The 19,450-nt window shown below is 39.9% G+C and overlaps 1 protein-coding gene across 1 annotated transcript in view; it reads left to right on the top strand.

Annotated features, from left to right (window-relative positions):
- Positions 1-566: 566 nt before the first annotated feature.
- Positions 567-19,450, top strand: part of ARL5B (ADP ribosylation factor like GTPase 5B) — a 29,303-nt gene continuing 10,419 nt past the window's right edge. Inside the window, exons 1-3 of the mRNA XM_027073560.2 lie at positions 567-933; positions 15,343-15,403; positions 16,973-17,120. Of these exons, the coding sequence (XP_026929361.1) occupies positions 885-933; positions 15,343-15,403; positions 16,973-17,120 (258 nt within the window). The 5' untranslated portion in view covers positions 567-884. The remainder of the gene's footprint in view (positions 934-15,342; positions 15,404-16,972; positions 17,121-19,450) is intronic.

Below are 19,450 nucleotides of genomic sequence, written 5' to 3' on the forward strand. Positions count from 1 at the left end.
TTTCAATCAAAGGAAGTTATTTTCAGTTAATGCTTCAGAAAAGTTTTGTTTTTTTGATTTGGGCTCCATGAAAATTCCGAATGCGTGGCAACTAGACGGCTTTACGTTAATCACACAACCGAACTTTCTGGCTACCGGCAGTCCATGGATCGTCTCCCAAGCAATTCTATTTCGAATTAAGAATCACGTTAGAACACCAAGCTCGCCTGCCTGCCCACGATGACAGTTGCGAGAGAAACACTCCTCATTTCCGTGCAGTAAAGGGCAACAAACGGCAGCTTTTCGGTTAGAAGAGCTGCAGCTGCCCTTAGATTCAGACGGGGGAGGGCGCACTTGCCCAACAGCAGAGACTCAAGAACTGGAACGTGACAAAAGCTTACAAAACGCGCCGAGTGTAAGAGCTCACCTAGGGAAACTCCCGACTCCCACGACCCCTAACCTCCCACTCCGCGGGCAGTTTGAAGCCCGCCCCCCGGAAGTGAAACCGAAGGAAACGCCACGTCGAAAGCGTGAGTAAACGCAAGCGCGCCGACGTCAGTCCGCGTCCTTCCGGCGATGGGTGGCCGGGAATCGGGAGGGGAGGCGGAGCGGAGGCGGGGCTTGGGGCTGGTAGAGGCTCTGGTGGGTAGGTGGGTTCAGACCGAGGGTACTACGGGTCGGCGTTGGGCTCAGTTGGCTCGAAACAAAGGACTATCCGGTAGGGACTCGGCGCGGTGCCTTCTGACCGGTAGCTGAGCGGCCGATCGAGGCTTCTTGGCCAGCCAGTGCCGTCGCCGCGCGGTCTCAGTAGGCTTCTCCTCGGTTCCCTACAGCCAGCGCCGTGGTGGGGGGCCCGGCGCAGCGGCACCTGCTGCTGAGGGACCCCGCGGCCCGCCCAGGTGCTCATGATGGGGCTGATCTTCGCTAAACTGTGGAGCCTCTTCTGTAACCAAGGTGAGAAGGATGGAGCTGCGCAACGGCTTGACTGCTAGGAGGAGAGTCTGGCCGCCTTAGGGGACAGCCGGAGGCTGGGCTGTCGGTGGACAGAGTCGCAGAGAAGTGCTTTTCTCGAGGGGGCGGGTAGAAAGTCGGTATTTTAGGCTGGGAGAAGGTGCAGGAGGGACAGGGTTTGTGGGAGAAGTGAGGAGTGAAAAGAGGAGGCATTTGGGATCCCAGAGTCCAAACTAAGAAATTTTGGATTTTAGCAAAGCAAAGAGAAAAGCACCTAGTGATACCTGGAGGCATTTTGCAGGCCTGTTCTATCTCTAGTTAAGCATCCGTGTCTTGCCCCATGAGTGTGCGCCCAGAAACCCATCAACTTTTTTTTTTTTTTAATTATTATTACTGGTGCTACTTTGTTTACCGCCCAATTCTTTAAGCCAGTGTGCCTTCACGTTCTGATTTCGCCTGCTCCATCAGACTCGGGAATGAGTTGTCTCGTGAGATACACGGGTTTCCGGAAATCTGCATCCCAAACCCTTTTTTCCTTTCTTAGGTGTTAGAGAACTAAATGCTTTTGGTTCTGTATAGGAGGTTACGTGTCCCTAATTAGTCTGGGACAGGTTATGAGACATGTGGAAGTTGGAAGTCCAAAGGGCCAAGAAGTTGTAAAACCTGTTCTGAGTCAGAAAGAATGAGATGTGAGGTCTTCTGAAGAGAGAAAACACCCAGACCCCCCCCCAAAAAAAAAAGTGTGTGTGTGGGCGGGGGGTGCTGATAATAGGTAAAGTCTTAGCCATTCTTTGAACAGAATGCTTTTCTTAGCAATTGGAACTACTTTTTAAATTCAGTTTCGTTTTCTGTTTAATACCCAGACATAATAAAAACCGGTGTTTTATAATGATACCAACTGTTACTGCTCACGTGGGTTTTTTTTTCCTGGATTTGAGAAGTGAAGAGAATGAAATGGCTTTAGTTCACTTGTTCCATAGCTGAGAACACTAGTCTTTTCCAAGATTATAAGTAAATGTATACACACACACACACACACACACACGCAATTACGTGTATGTTTGCAGTTACCACAGATACCACATTTCAGGTAATTTCAGAGTGCTCGGAATTCAATTCTTTAACGATATCATCTGTACATTTAACATGTGATTTTTTTTCAGCAGTTTATATTTTCCAGTCCTTGTTACTTGAGTTCACTACTATATGTAAAGCAGCATTTTAAGACATGCTAAAGACTATAAAGGTCAACACAGTTATCGCCTGCCTATCTTTTCGCATAGTTTAAGAAACAAAACAGTACCAAAGTCTTTGTTTCTCCTTGCATAACCCATCCTATTCCTCTTCTCCACTGTTTTATTATTATTGTTTAATCATTCACTTATCGGACCTTCCTTAATCAGACTAGTGGGGAATGGAGGGTGTAAGGGAAAGATTTAGGAGATGAGGAAAAGCATTCATAGGCTGCTTCAAGTCACAGAATTTGTCAGGCCTCCGCAATCCCCATTTACTACTTAGAATTTTTCTTTTCCTTTAACTTTCCTGTTGAACATTTAGAGCTAGTGGTCCTCCTGTCATTTTATACTCACTCACTCATGCAACTGACATTTAGTCATGGGCCATAAGCCAGTCTTCAGTTAGGCATAGCAGATAGGAAGACGAAAAACAGAAACAGTAACACAGTTAACTTGTTCCCAAAGTGCTCAAAGATCAGTCAGTGAGAACTATGGGGGAAAATGCAGTGCGGTAAATGGTTTAACAATGTATAAAAGTGTGGTGATGATTGCCAAGAAGTAAGTGATTAATTTTTCTCAAGTGGTTCCTGGAAGACTACGGGAAAAGGTATACTTGTACTTTAATGTAAGTAGGAGTTTATAGGGCATGCTAAGTAGACTGAGTAGAAGGGGCATATTATTCTAGGCTGAAGGACTAATAATATGCAAATGGGAGAGGAATCAAATACTTTGGTACATTGAAGGAAGCTGAAAAGAGTTTCGTTTGGCAGTATCTTAGTTTGCCTGTGGGGAGTTAGAGATGAGGCTGGAGAGGTAGCCCCTGGAGCCAGATCACAGAGGGCCTTGTGTGTGGACCAACTAAGACATTAAACTATATGTACAGAGCAAGCCATGGGAGCCGTTGAAGTGTTTGCTCGGTTTATGTTATTTTTTAAGCAGGGGAATAATGTGAACAGACTGCTGCTTTAGTCCTGTATTTTTTACTTTCTGTATCAACAACACTGACAGTCTCAGCATTTTCCATTTCACCACTGTCATACAACTAATCCAGAGATACTCAAATGACTCAATCTTGGTTGCTTGTTAGAATAAATAAGCCCAAGGCTGTACCTTAGACCAGTTGGATCAGAATGCGGCAGAGTATCCTGGGCATCAATGCCTAGGTGATTCATATTTGCAGCCAGGGTTGAGAACTACATATCTTACTTTAAGGACTCCTTTCCCCTGTCTTTTTTTTTTTTTTTTTCCAGTATTTGCCTCCCATCTTTTTTTCCTGTAGCATTTTACAACACAAAGCATCTTCTCTTAAATTTGATATCTTTCTGGGAATAAGTACGCTAAAGCGTGTTTGACTAAATGAAACTATGACAAAGTACACAGGTTCGGCAATTTGTGCTAGAATACATTACTGGGATGCAGTTATCAATGAAGGAAGTAATTTCAAATCGGATTATCTTACAGACTTGTGTGTATATCTCTTTTGGTACACACTTCCATATTTTTGAATAGTATGCCTGTGTGGAAACTTGAAGCATTATCATTTGTCCTTTGAGATGTAACGGACATAGATTGTATTAGTTTCAGGTGTACTAAGCATTTGTCTTACGGTAGAAGAGCTCTTAAGGCCCTTTTCCCTTATCATCCCAATACAGTGTTTTGGTTTGATACGCACTGTCTTTTCATTTTTAGTGATTGCAAAATTTAGTCGCTCCTGAGCCACGGTGTAGGTTTCCCTTTTTCCTATAACTTTTCCCCCCTAGAGTAAATAATTACAACATCCCATTGCTTTAGTTTACTTTGTATGTTTGACTAAGTCCTTTCATTCCATCCCAAAACTCCCCATACAAGTTTCCCCATAATACACTCAGTCACATGATTTAGCCTTCCTCGCAGCTCCCTCAGTATTCCCTCCTGCTCCAAACTGCTCTTGCTTCCCTCTGCCTGCTACACAGCTGTGCTGGATTCGTCTTTACAGTCATTCCAGGAATTTCCTTTGCTTTTCTGTTTTATTAGGACTTATGTCTTTCTTGCGTTCCTCTTATATATGAAGCACATCCTACAGAAATGTCCTGCGAAGGTGTCCAAAGCAGTCACTTTTTTTTTTTTTTTGTGATTCCAAATGCATGAAAATGTAGTAAGTCTGTCCTGAAAATGTATTTGTCCTCATTTTTGATTTGTAATTGGGCTGAATATAAAATTCTGAGTCGGAAAACCTTTCTTTCAGAAGGTATTTGAAGGTATTGTCATTGTCCTCTAGCTTCTAGTGTTGTTGAGGAGACCAGTATCGTTCCTCATGTAATCTGTTTTCTCTTTCTCTTTCTAGTGGACTCTTGGACTTTTCCGATCTTCCCTGGCATTTTTATTTATTATTCTATTTTTTTAAGTTTACTTACTTTGAGAGAGAGGGGGGGGGGGAGAGAGAATCCCAAGCAGGCTCCATGCTGTGAGCATGGAGGCTGATGCAGGGCTCAAATCCATGAACTGTTAGATTATGACCTGAGCCTAAATCAAGAGTCCAGTGTGCGCTTAACCGACTGAGCCCCCCCAGGAGGCCCGTTCCTGGTATTTTCAAATTTGAAATGCACATACCTTGTTATATGTCTTTTTTGGTTCACTGTGCTAGGCCCTCTGGACCTTTCCAACATAAAGTTGGACGTTTTCAGGTCTAAGAATTTTTTTTTTTTAATTTCTCTTAGGATTTCTTCCTCTACTCTTTTGGAAATATTACCGATCGTATCGTGCTACTTGATCATCAAGTATTCTTTTCCATTTTACTGTCTTTTCTTTTTTTTTTTTTCTCCCAGTTCTGTTTTCTGGGATATTTCCTTTGTCTTCCAGTCTTCCTATTGAGTATTTTGGTTCTGCTATCATATTTTTAATTTATAAAAACCTTTTATTTGCTAAATGTTAACTCTAATCGCTTTTATGGCATTGTTTCATAATACTGTGTCTTCCAAGTTTCTCTGAAGTTTTCTTCTCCCTAATTTTCTGTTTCTGCTTCTGTTTGCATTAGCTTTTCCCACTGGAGGCTTTTCCCTTAGATCTGTTATCATTTCATCACGTACATAGACCACAGTTTGTTTATTCATTTGCATCATGACTAGTTATAATACGTGAATAGTCTAATGACTTTTTGTAGACATGTTTTCATTTCTTTTAGGTAAATGTATAGAAGTGCAATTTTATTTAAGTATATGTATAAATTTATTCAAAAAAATTTTAATGTGCTTTTAGTTTTGAGAGAGACAGAGAGACAGAGCATGAGTGGAGGAGGGGCAGAGAGGGAGGGAGACACAGAATCTGAAACAGGCTTCAGGCTCCCAAGTTGTCAGCGCGGGCCTCGAAGAACTCACAAACCGCGAGATCATGACCTGAGCCGAAGTCAGACTGACCCACCCAGACGCCCCTAAAGTTTATTTATTTTGAGAGAGAGAGAGAGAAAGCATGAGCAGGGGAGGGGCAGAGAGAGAGAATCCCAAGCAAGCTCAGCAGTTATCGGCACCAAGCCCTATGTGGGGCTCAAACCCATGAACCCTGAGATCATGACCTGAGCCGAAATTCAGAGTTGGATGCTTAACTGACTGAGCCATCCAGGCACCCCTAGAAGTGCAATTTTTAAGTCATAGAGTAGATATGTGATTAGTTTTATAAGAAACTATTAGATTGTTTTCCAGAGTGTTAAACCATTTTTATACTCTCACCAGCAGTGTTTGAGACTTCTTTTAACATCCTCACCAACATTTGATGTCACCAGTCTTTTTAATTTTAGTTATTTTGTTAGATGAATAGTGATATCTCATTTTGGTTTTAATTTGCATTTCTCTGATGACTTTTGGGTATTAATGTGCTTTTTTCATGTGCTGACTGAACATTTGGATTTCTTTTGCAGAACGTTCAAATCCTTTCCCATTAAATTTTTTTTCTTTAAAAAAATTATATATAATTATTTATATCATCTGGAATTGAGACCTTTGTTAGATATGTTTTCTGAATATTTTATCCCAGTCTTTGGCTTACTTATTCATTTTCTTAATGGGGAGTTTTTGCTAAGTGGAAATTTTTAATTTTGGTGAAACCTGATTTTTTTTTCAACATTTTTTTTTTTTTAAATTGTTGTTGCTTTCTGTGTACTGTTCCTTTCACCTACAAGCTTTGGCTTTTATGCTTAGGGCTGTGAGCCATCTCAAGTTATTTTGCAGTTATGACGCAAGTATGGGGGTTGGAATTCATTATTTTATTTTATTTTTTTTACATGGATATCTGCTTGTTCTAGCATAATTTACTTGAAGACTTTCCTTTCCCAATGGATTGCTTTAGAGCCTTTGTCAAAAGATTGGGAGTCTTCTCTCTGGACATCCCTCTTCCATTGATCTGTATGCCCATCCCAAAGCCATACTACACCATCTTGATTATTGTCCTACTTCTCTGTAAATTTTGAAGTCTGATAGTGTCAGTCCTCCGACGTGTTTGTTAATCTTTTCAAAGATTTTAATTTTCACTGTTGTTTTCTGGTTTTTATGTTACTAATTCCTGCTTCTTACTTCCTTTCATCTACTTACTTTGGGTTTACTTTAATTCCCCCACCCTTATGAAGACAGTGTGTGTCATTGTTCTTGTCCCTTTTTCCATTCACATGTAACAATTTTTTAAAGTTTATTTACGTACTTTGAAAGAGAGAGGGAAAGCGCAAATGGGAAGGGGGCAGAGAGAGGGGCAGAGAGATTCTCCAGCAGGCTCCATGGGTCAGTGCAGAGTCCAGCTAGGGTGGCGAACTCATGAACTGTGAGATCATGACCTGAGCCAAGATCAAGACTCAGATGTTTAGCCCACTGAGCCACCCAGGCTCCCCATATATATAACGTTTTAAAGCCATAAGAACTTCTTAAGAAGTGTGTTAGCTTCATTCTACAAATTTTAATATGCTGTATGTCATTCAGTTTGAAAGGTTTTAATTATTTTGTTTGTGATTTCTTCTTTGACTTATGGATTATTTATAAGTGTTTAGTTTTCAAATATTTATTTTTCTAAATAGCTTTTATTGGTTCCTAACTTAATTCCATTGTTGTCAGAAATATCCTCTGTAAGATTTCCATCTTTTGTCAGTCTTATTGAGGCTTTTTTATAGTCTATCCAAATGATCTCTTTGGTGCATGCACCATTTGTGCCTGAAAGAAATATGTAATCTGCAATTGTGTGCAATACTCTATAAATGTTTATTCGGTTATGGTGGTTGTTAGCATTGTTCCGATATTCTGTATTTTAATGTGCATTTCTGCCAGAGAGCATAGGGTGTGATCTTGTGATTTTTTTAATGTAGTGTGAAACTCTGTCTCTTTTAATTGGAATGTTTGGGCAAATTTATCAATATGGTATGATTTATGGTACAGTCAGATATTAAGGTGCACTATTTTATTATTTCTTCTTTGTCCCATCTACATTTATTATGTTTTGTTGTTTCTCTATTCCTCCTTTCCCACTTTGCATTAATGGTTTGGTTTTTTATTTTTAGAATTCCGTTTTATTTACTGGCTTTTTCAGTGATCCTTTTTGCATTCTTTTTATGGTTCTTCTAGGGATTGATTACAACATGCATTGTTACCTTTTCTCAATCTACTTACAATGTAACACTTGTAAGGTGTAAGAAATGGTATGATTATACTCTCTCTTCCCCTAGTCCTATATAACCATACGGGTTAGATGCTATATGTGTGGTATCTACATTAGTTATAAATTATACAGTACAGTGTTTTAATTTTTGCTATAAACAGTGACATATTCCTCAATATTTTAAGAAAGGGTAAAATTTCCTCTTATATTTACTTACATTGCTATTTTTGATGTTTTGAATTTCTGTCTAGTATAATTTCCCTCCAAATTCAAGAATTTCAGCATTTTTGTTGTGTAGCTGTGCTGGTGATGAATTCTTAGTTTTCTTTTATCTGAAAGTGTCTCTATTTTGCCTTCATTCTTGAAGTATATTGTTACTGAATATAGCATCTTAGGTCAATATTTTTTTTCTCCCTTTAGTGCTTCAAAGTTGTCATTCCATTGTCTTCAGGCCTCCCATTTTTTTTTCCTGTGACAGCCAACATTCATATATTAACTTCCCTTATGTAGCCTGTCATCTCCTCTTGCCACCTTCAGGATTCTTCCTTTATCTTTGGTTTTTAGCAGATTGACCATGACAAAAGTAGCTTTGCTTTTCTTTGTATTTACCCTGTTTGCATTTGCTGAGCTTCTTGAATTTGTAAACGTTTGAATATTTTTATACTTACCCAGTTCACTTGTATTTCTCAAATACGGTTGTTTCCCCAAATTGCCCAACATAATCCATTACTAACTTATAGAGTCCATTTAGTGAGGATCAGCATTTAAAAAAGAAATGAACAGGGGCATCTAGCGGGCTGAGTCGGTTAGAGCATCAAGCCCCACACTGGGCATGGAGCTTACTTAAAAAACGAAAAAATAAGTAAATAAAGGCATGATATTCTACAATAGAAACTATCACAGTGTATCTCAGTAAAGGTACCATTTTGTGAGACTTTTGTTTCAGTTGTGTGCATCCTGGGTCATCAGGCAAAATGTATTTAACTGTGGTCATGGTCCCACAAGTTCGAAAACCATGCATTGTCTCTGCCCCTTAACATTTGCCTTCCCGGGCACCTGGGTGCCTCAGTCGGTTAAACATCTGACATTAGCTCAGGTCCTGATCTCACCACTGGGTTTGTGAATTTGAGCCCTGCACCGGGCTCTCTGCTGCCAGCGTGAAGCCTGGTTGGGATCCTCTGTCCTCCTCTCTCTCTGCCCCTCCCCCACTCACTCCACTGTCTCTTAAAAATAAAATAAAACCATTAAAAAAAATTTGCCTTCCAGAGTTTAACCTTCCCCTGGGCAACATTTGAATTCTGTAGAAAACTGTAGAAGTTAAAATCAACTTCAGTATTTCCTTGTCGAAGCCTTTCTTCTATTGCCTTTGTGTAGCAAGTTGGAATCTTTGGGCTTAGGCCCTTCACTGTGGTCTGTGATGGTAGAGTGTTCTACCTATTAGACTCTTTGATGTCTTTCCTTTTTATCGGTATTTAATCCCCTTATCTACCAGAAGAGTGTTTTTCTTCTATCCAGTAAGCTGTTCTTATTTATTATTCTATAAGACTCAATTTTGTCATAAAGATGGGGAGGCATCACACTGGGAGACCATTAGCCAAACTTCCCAGCATGTTATTTAGCCTAAGGCTCAGTTTTCTCATCAGTAAAAGGAATACCACCACTTTCTTATGGAATGATGGTGAGGTTTAACTTCCACAATGCCCAGAAAACAGTCATACCGACACTCTGTAATATTCCTTTTTACTGTTGACATTTATTTCCTCGGCTGAGAGTTGGATTCTAGATCTCACTTATCCTTGGGAATATTACCGTAGGATTCTTCGGTATCTGTTGCTTTGTACTAATGATGGTGTATTGTAAGTGCTTATTTACATATCTGCCTTTAAGATTTTTGAGGGTAGAGAGCTTGCCTTGTTAGTCTTAAATGTTACAGTCATGCATAAAATGAACTCAATAAATGTTGAATTGTTGGCTCATCAGATTTATGTAGCTGCTCTTGATGAAATTTAGGCATCCAGGAATATGGATACTGTGGGGGAGTGGGAGAGACTGAAGAATTTGGAAGGGGAATTAATGCTTTATAGCAAAAAGAGTGGGGCAGCAAATGCTGACTCTTACCAGTGTTTACTAGAACACATTACCTAAATTCATAGGACCTTAATTTCTTTTTTTTCTTTAATGTTTACTTATTTCTGAGATAGAGCATGAGCGGGGAAGGGGCAGAGAGAGAGAGGGAGACACAGAATCCGAAGCAGGCCCCAGGCCCTGAGTTGTCAGCACAGAGTCCAACGCGGGGCTCCAACTCAAGGCTCCAACTCACAGACTATGAGATCATGACCTGAGGCAAAGTCTGTCCCTCAAGTGACTGAGCCACCTAGGCGCCCCTATAGGACCTTAATTTCTTATCTAGAACATCAGCAAGATGGCCCAGGTCAATAGTTAACATATGTTTTTGGAGACCTTGGTTCCTCAGAAATGCCTTTATAGGTGGCACATTTGTAGGTGAAGAGGTGGGAGAGAAGGAATAAATCTCAAATTCTGCAGTCTGTTCCAAGCTATAGTGTTTTATGATTCTATAACCAGTATAATATAAGACAGTTTATATGACGTTTCCTTTTTTTTTTTTTTCCTTCCCAAGAACAGACTTCCTTGGGTGTTCATCATTGCTGTGCAGGCCTTCAGGCCTCCGTTGGTGACATCCTATCTTCTGACTTTTTAATACCTACCCCTTGCAACCATTCAAACTCATTTTCTGTATATGTGATACCCGGAATTTGCTGAATCACCAAATTTGGCATGGAGCATTTTTACTTGTTTAGTTGCGAAGTTGTTTACATACTCTGTGTTCGTATAAGGCTCTTGTTAAGTGACAGTGTTGGTGCAGGTATATATCTAGAAGGTAGTGATCCCTATTTCAGGATATCTTTTGGGCTTTCTTGTATTTTAAAAATACCGGTTGACCATTTTATCACACGAATTTCTTTGATATTTCCTCCACTTATTTTTTTGAAGTTTCTTTTTCCATGATTTTTCTTTTTAGCCATCTTTTACCTGTGTTTGTCTACAAGCAAGCACTCTTAATAATTTTGTTTTGAAACCTCATTCTGTGTAGGCTTTATGTCTTTATGCCCTGCTTACAAAATAGTATGCGCCAGCTTTTAAGGAGATCCAAATACCATAGCCAAGAGTGCAGAGAAACTTTTGTGCAAACACTTGATGAAAATTAAACAAAAGCTGTGCAATTGGACCTTCATTTAGTGTAAATAAACATGCTTTGTGTTGACTCTGGACAGGCATGGATTCCTAAGTAGAACTGGAAATGCTCTCCTCCCAGCCCTCTATTCTGGGAAGAGGTGCAGCCTGGTGTCCTGGAAGAGATTTCTAGTAAAATGTGGTGTCAGGGTAACTGTCTCATGGTGTGCAGGCACATTTCAACATTTGGATTCATTGTAGCTCTGATGCTTAGGGTGATGTTTTAACCCAGACTTATTTGGCTGTCCAAGAAAGTGTGTAAGTTGCACCCACTCTGTCCCCAGCATACACATTTCTGGCCCCAAACAGGGGCAGCTCCTTCTCTGTGATAATATACTGATTTTAATAACACTACTGAAAAACAATAAAGAGGGTAAACTTCTAATTACATTTGCAAAAATCATTCTAAATAAAGAATGTAATATTATCTATGTTCATAGTTTTCCCTGTTTGAGGTTAAATGAGAATTGATTATGTCTCTGTCTGTCTAAACTAAATACTTCATTTTCATGGAGAGTAGTTGGGCTTAAAAGAATATACAGTTTACATATCCACGTTGAGGATCAGTTGAAATTATAAAAGCATACAGTTGTATGGTTTTCTCCTCACAACTTGAGACATTTCAATTCTGGTGAATCAGAAATCCCCACTCCTGGCTCCGCAAGTAAAAGTGATGTTAAGTGTCTGACGTTCATCTGATTGGCAGCAACTCAAAATCTGACTGTTAGGATAGATTCTTTCCCTACTTCAGCGAGACTGAACTGGACTAGAGTGATACATTTTGAAAGTTTTTTTTTTTTTTTTAATTAGGTAAACAACAAAAATTGTTGGGTGACATAGTACAAACTTACAAGCATCTTTTTTTAGTATCTGCTTTAGTTAACTGTGATAGGTGAAGGAAATTATTTTACCATGACTGCAGGAAATCACTAATAGTTACATAATTTAGCTGATATTTTTGTTTCTGTACATAAAACAAGGTCTGTATGTTGGCTGTTGATTACGCGCAGCTGAAAAGCAGTACAGAACAAGTACCTTAAGCCATGTTTTTTTAACGTCAAGTGGTATCAGATGATTTATACTTTATTAATCTAGACACCACTTGTGGACATTTAGAGCAGCATATGAATTTCCTTTCCTGCTGACAGTAATTAGAGCAGCATATGAATTTCCTTTCCTGCTGACAGTAAAGGTAGGTGCCGTCCGTGTTCTTCGTGAATAGGTAAAAGCTTGACTAGCATTTGTGAACTCAAGCCCTTGGTCATTGGCATACTCAAGTAGCAGCAAAGTACAATGGAGGCCTTTGAAGATGGGAGGAAGAATTACAGTTATGCCGCAGAGTACAAACAGCTTTTATTTTGTACTTGGCTTTTTAGTAAATGCCCGTTGAACTTGATTTCCCTCTTACTGTACAGATGATGTTCAAGAGGTGCTTTTTCAAAGAAGAGATTTAAAATACACTCTGTTGGGGCTCCTGGGTGGCTCAGTGGGTTAAGTGTCTGACTTAGGCTCACGTCGTATCTTGGCGGTTCGTGGGTTTGAGCCCCGCATTAGGCTCTCTGCAGTCAGCACACTGCCCCAACGAGCCTCTGTGTCCCTCTCTCTCTGCCCCTCCCCTGCTTTCACTCAGTTTCTCAAAAATAAACATTAAAAAAGTATAATACAATACATTCTTGGGGTGCCTGGGTGGCTCAGTCAGTTAAGTGTCCAACTTTGGCTCAGGTTTGTGGGTTTGAGCCCTTCATCAGGCTCTGAGCTGACAGCTGGGAGCCTGGAGCCTGCTTCAGATTCTGTCTGTCTTGTCTATCTCTCTCTCTGCCCTTCTCCCGCTCGTGCTGTCTCTCTCTCTCTCTCTGTCTCTCTCTCTCTCTCTCTCTCTCTCTCAAAAATAAACATTAAAAAAATTAACAAAAATAAAATATAATACACTTATTTCATGCTTTTATTGTTTATTTTTGTTATTTCATACTTTAAAAAAATATTTAGCTTTTTCCCATTGATGATGTTTTGTTAGCATGTAGACTCAGGTTGCACCAGAAGGTAGGCCTCAGTTTAACTGAAGGATTGATGTAATACCTTTATTATAAGACTGAGGTGAAATTGTTTTGTCTTAATTGCTAGAATTCCCTATTACTGAGGGGAAAAGGAATCTGAAAAAGTCCTGAAGTTAATCACTCAGTTGAAACTGTAATAAAACTCATGTTCTCTTCGCCTTCAGAGTTCGTCACCTCTGACTTAGTTCAAATTGGGACCAGTCTTTCAGAATGGTGCATTATGAGGGCAGGGCGCCTGGTGGCTCAGTCATTAAGCATCAGACTCTTGATTTCACCTCAGGTCATGATCTCACAATTTGTGCTTGGGATTCTCTCTCCCTCTCTCTCTGCCCCTCTGCTCGCTGTCTCTCTCCCTCTTTCTCTTATTTAAATAAACTTTAAAAAATGATGCATTATTTATGACTTTTGCTGTCGCAGGCCTTCAATACTCTGATCATTATCATACAAAATGTGAAGCGAGGGCAGAGCTGTTTGAAAATGGCCCCGGGTGTTGGTTCACTTTAGTGGCCTCAACAGTGAACCACGTGGTACTACCTTCTGTTTTCCTTTCCCAGCAGAAGTGTCCACGCCCAAGTTTAGCTTACTTCCAGACTAGTGGCTTCCTTCTCACTCCCGCAGGGACCCTTTGGTCTCCAGATGCTGGGCAGGTGGTTTCCAGCTGTCCCCAAAATTTAGAATGCTTGTTCCTCCACTGAAAGAGGGTTCTCATTCTTGGACTGTAAAGGGAGAAAAATAAAGATTGGCTCCTTTAGAAATTAGGGGATATGAACCAAAGAGAGTCAAATAAGGAGAATTATAGTGAGTTATAATAAGCGAACAAGTTCTGTTCTTTTTTGCGTTTTACAAAGCAGTTTCTGCCATAGTGAAAAAAGCCCTTCGAGAGAACCATGTCCTTAGACCTGTGGTATTACAGGCAGTACAGACAGTGTTCAGGTCGTTAAAGATGCATAAAGATACATAGTTTGTCACCTAAGAACTTGTCTGTGAATAATGGCCTCTCTTTTTGACTGATGCAGTATAAACACTCTCAAGTAGGAATACGAGCTGATGTCTGATGAGATGTATAATCCGAGTTTTGATATTATCACAGGTTAACAAGGGGAGCAGGGTTCTGATAGGAAATATGTCAGATCGTTGGCTAGAAATAAATCGATTGTGTTGTGTTTCTTACGAAGGTTCCCTGGTAGCTTTTTAAGCCTTCTGCCCTGGGGAAGAGAGGTATCTTTAATATGTTCTGTAAAATCTAGAAAAGATGACTCAGAAGTGTCTTCTGTGCGTTCAAAAGAGGTTTCAGAGTATGTACCACTTAACAGAATGATTAGATGGGCCTTAAAATCTATTAGTGAAACAAATGTCTGTTTTGTGCATGGTGCCAGAGGGAGAAGACCCAAGAGGTTTTTGGTGCATGAGGAGCAGAAACAGTATCTACTCAGAAGACTTATAAAATCCAGATTGAAAAAGCCCTGAGAACTAAGCAATTGCTTATTTATCTTTAAATTAATGGAAGGAGGGGCACCTGGGTGGCTCAGTCGTTTAAGGGGCTGAGTGTCCAGCCCTTGGTTTCCGCTCGGGTCGTGATCTCACGGTCTATGGGTTCAAGTCCCACGCCCAGTGCCACACTCACAGTGTGGAGCCTGCTTGGGATTCTCTCTCTGCCCCTCTCCTCTTGCGTGTGCACGTGCACGCTCTGTCTCTTTCTCTCAAAATAAATAAACTTTGGAAAAGAAATAAGATGATGGAAAGAATGAGAAACTGATGGAGAGAATACGTGTGTCCTGTTGGTGACAGGGAAACCTTTTCAGTTTTGTGTTTTAAATTGGATTTCTTCGTGAAAGGAAGAAACTGCATGTAGGTGGGAAAACTTCCAGGTGTAAAAACAACTTGCTAAAAAGCTGATTTGGTTAGCAGAGGTGACAAGCAGGTGTGTAAAACAATTTCTTTAAACTTAGGTTGTACGTCGTAGTGCCTTGTCAGGATCAGAATTTGTGTTATTCCCCCCACACCGCTTCTCTTGAACTTCCCTCTAAACCCGGATCTCACATTCGTTTATAAGACAGCCAGGTGGAGAACATCATACTAGATGGCCTCCCTTAACGTAGGTTACGTAGGTAACCTTGACATCGTGAAGCTCTGTTTACTCTGTGTTTTAACAATCCAGTAATAAGAATCCGGTGAATGAGCCTCATTAGAAAGCTAACTAATAATCATTGTTGCAAGCATGTAATTGTAGTGTTAAATGTTTCTGGTTTGTTTTCTTTTTGTAGAACACAAAGTAATTATAGTGGGACTGGATAATGCAGGGAAAACCACCATTCTTTACCAATTGTAAGTATAGTTATTTATTTAAACAGTCTTCATTATTTAAGTTACCAGAACCAATTTTGTGTAATTAATAAGATACCATTGTAATATCCCGCAAAAACCTAAACGTATGGTTTTGTATTTTACCGAGCACAAAATTTGTTTCAAAAGTGAATAAAAGGGCTGTATGTTTGGTACAGCCTTCACAAACCCTCGTCTTTTTCTGGCCTTGAAAGAAAGACTTAATATTAAACTAAAATAAATAAAGCATCCATCATAGTGCTGCAGTGAGGTGATAAAGTGCATTTCACTTCATTCTTCCCACACTGCGGTTCACACAAGGAGACCAGTATCTCTAGGAAGCTCATTGCTACTGTCTTGACTAATAGCTCTGAATTGTTTCAACTTAGGCAGACTTGTCAAATCAAAAGAAATGAAGATCACCCCTGAAAGTCCTGCTTTTGTCACTCGCAGCCAGGAAGGGCTGGAGGCTTCCGGAGAAATACATTAATACTTGAAGGAAGTTTTAACAGCCTGTCAGTCCACTTGTCAGATCAGAGTAGCTCCCATCATCCTTTCAGGATTAATGAAATGATCCATGTTAAACAGTGGAAATGGATCTATGTCCCAAGCCTTTTGACAAGTAGTTGTAAGATACGGTGCTCGATTGTGTGGCTCTTGTCTCTTTCCACCTCATCCTAAGTCTGTCACCTGACAGTTGTCTGGAAACACTTCACTTAAGCAGTGCCTAATGTGTTTTTCAGCCCCTTTGCTAAAAAGCTGCTAACTTGTGGCTTGTTGTTTTACAGTAGAATGACTACTTGTTTTACTTTAAAACATTCATCCGTTATCAATTATGTATTTTAATGCGACTCTGCCTTTAAACATCAAATGTAAACATTTCAGAAACCTGTCAGTTATTGAAATAATTTTCCACATAGCTTCAAAAACATGTAAGACCCAAGAGACAGTTGGAGACTTCTTTCAACACAGTAGCAGCGTATTATAGGCAAATACATATTTGTTGAATGAATGAATTAATGTGTCTTAATGCATAATTATGATAAGTGTGGTGTGAGCCTTAGTATTCTAAATATATTTACAGTTAATTTTAATTACAATTTTCATTTGCCTGTGGCCTTATCTTTTTAAGGCTGTGGTTTAGGTTAATAGGCCTGAACTAATTTTTATGGCCGACCCAAGTCTCAATTTTCTCACGTGGACAGGCTTCAGAATTATACACAGCCTGCTATTCAGTGGTTGCTACTTTGCGAGCATTGATGTCACAGTCACCTAGAAACTTGCTCTTTCGGGAAAGGGCCCTGGTTCTGCTCCGATAACAAGGGCATGGTGGTTTGGAATTTTGGCCACAGGAATACAAACTCACACCACAGTGTTTCCATCTCCAGATCAAGCCTTTAGTTTATTCCATTAAAAGAAAAAAAAAAAGTCTTCCTTCAAGGCTTGTTCTTTGTCTAGGTGTTTGCCTTAAATGTCCTCCCAGGTTCTAGTTTTGATGCTGTCGTTGATGGGATAAAACTTCCCTCCGGTTCTCAAGATTTACAAAAGATTTGTTATGGTGTCTTTCAACAGCTTAATGAATGAAGTGGTTCACACATCTCCAACCATAGGAAGCAATGTTGAAGAAATAGTTGTGAAGAACACGCATTTTCTTATGTGGGATATTGGTGGTCAAGAATCACTGAGGTCGTCCTGGAACACGTATTACTCAAACACAGAGGTATACTGAGCCAATTTCTGAATGTTAATAACAAGGACCACAGAGTCAACCCAGAAAATAGATAGGCAGTCCCCAGAGGCATGTTGGCAGTTGCTTTCCAAGAAGATCCTTTTCGGTAAGGAATTTGAGGTTTTCACATACCAGAGGAAAGGCAAGTAGAAAGACTAATGCCCACTGTTGGTTGCACGCCCGCTGCAGGGCGGACTGTATCCGGATAGTTGGTCCTCCCAGTGCTCCTGTCAGGTCTGCTGTTGGAGAAAGTGGAGACCGGGATCAGTTAGATAACCTGTCCCAAGATCTCACAGCTGAGAGAGGCTCTGGTTAGGGAGGAATAAAATATTTTAAGCGTAATTGAATACAAGATTTTCAAATAACACGAATTGAGCATTCAAAATTTTGGTGAGATTATAGTTTAGTTAAAAAAACAAATGGTTCGCCCCCAACTTCTCTGTCACTTATTTCGCTACTTTACTGCTTCCGAGCCAACCCAGGAAACAGTCTGGACTAGCTTCTATTTCTGTGTTTATTTCTTGTTAAGCAGATTTTTTTTAAACCATGCAGTGCTATCGAGACAGATTTATCTTTGAGTATACTGATGTACAATTGCATCCGTAATTTCTCTTTACAGACAGGGACGTCTGACCAATTATTTTTTCCTAAAATGAAGCCTATTAAAAATTGAGTGGCTTTTTTGAAGGGTGTGTGCAGAGGAGGTGGGGAGAGGCAAGGAATTTTTGGTGAATAAGTTTCCTTTTTAAATAAACATATATTCCTCTAGATTTATACTGCGATAGCATATGTATCTATGCATCTATATTCCAGTGCAGCTTGTGATTGGTCCAACCAAAATGGCACATCCTAGGTCTTTAACGGTTGTAGTAGCACTTAACTTTTCTTATTTGAAGCGGGGGGATAGGTCGGTAAGCAAACACGGTTCAAGGTTAGCTTAATGTATACTTCTATAGTAAAATATTCTGAAACTAAAAATGTTAGAGAGAAACAACCTTTTACCATATGGCTACAGCTGCCCCTTGAATAATGCCAGTGTTAGGGACACTGACCCATGGTGTGGCCAAAAATCCACATATACCTGGACTCCCCAGAAACTTTACTAATAACCTACTGTTGAGCAGAAGCCTTACAGATAACAAAAAGAGTGGATTAACACACCCTTTGTATGTTGTATGTATTATATGCTGTATTCTTACAATAAAGTAAGCTAGAGAAAAGAATGTTATTAAAAAATCATAAGCAGAAAATACATGTACAGTCCATGTACAGTCCTGTACAGTTAAAGAATCACATTTAAGGGGATCTGCTCAGCTCAAACCCATGTTGTTCAAGGGTCACCTGTATTTAAGCAGCATAGCTCTTGGCGCCCTGTCAAAGCTCACAGTTAACTGCAGTTGTGTGGGAGAGGAGCCGTTACTTTTGATGAAGAGGTTAGAGTTGATTCTAGCTCATCCATGTATGTTGATAATCTTACAAGAGGGTATCTTGTTTTTGAAGTTGCAGAAACTCTAGAAGACTCCGCATGGATCCAGAAAGACATATGTTATTAATGACACCGTTTGCATGAAATGTTTTTTATAATAAGCTATTTTTCTTATTTAATTTTTTTCTTCCAAACTTTTATGTAAGGTCTAGTTAGTTAACAGAGTGTAATATTGGTTTCAGGAGAATTTTAATAAACCATTTCTATAAGAATTTCACAATTACTACAAGAACCTATGGCCTTTATCACAGCACACCAGCACGGCACCTAGCATTTGCAATCTTAGATTCTATGTCATGGGCCTGCCCATGTGACGTTTCCCCCATGGCATTCTTCACCGTTGTCGTCATCTTAACTTCTTCTCCGTAAGGAGTCCTCCAAAAGCCCAGTGTCTCCATTATAATACAAGGAGTTCAGCTGCCGATGAATTCCTGCCACCTGGCTCTCATTAAGTTCCCTATGTTCTGTCCATGCAAACTTGCCATGTTTCTTACCTTTATTCCTTCCATTTTCTTCCTTGCCCTTCACAGTTTCTAGGCAGATTTCTCCACTTATCTCTTTGCCTAATATTAAGGTCATGTGAACAATCTGGTTTCACCCTCCTCCTCTCCATTTATTCTGAGCCAGTCTATTAAAACCTTTAGCATCGCTTAATCTCACTTTTTAACTTTCTTCTTCTAAGATTCGATTAGGGGCCCTTTCACACTGTATCTTATTTTTCTTACCAAAGATGCTTTTATTTCTAATGTGTAAGACCCCACGTTTTTCATATACACCTTTACCAACAGTTTTCCCCAGCTCTCTTTGCTTGCTGCTCTTTAATTTCACCTACACC

The sequence above is a fragment of the Acinonyx jubatus genome, chromosome B4 (assembly GCF_027475565.1).
Source record: "Acinonyx jubatus isolate Ajub_Pintada_27869175 chromosome B4, VMU_Ajub_asm_v1.0, whole genome shotgun sequence".
NCBI classification, from domain to species: Eukaryota; Metazoa; Chordata; class Mammalia; order Carnivora; family Felidae; genus Acinonyx; species Acinonyx jubatus.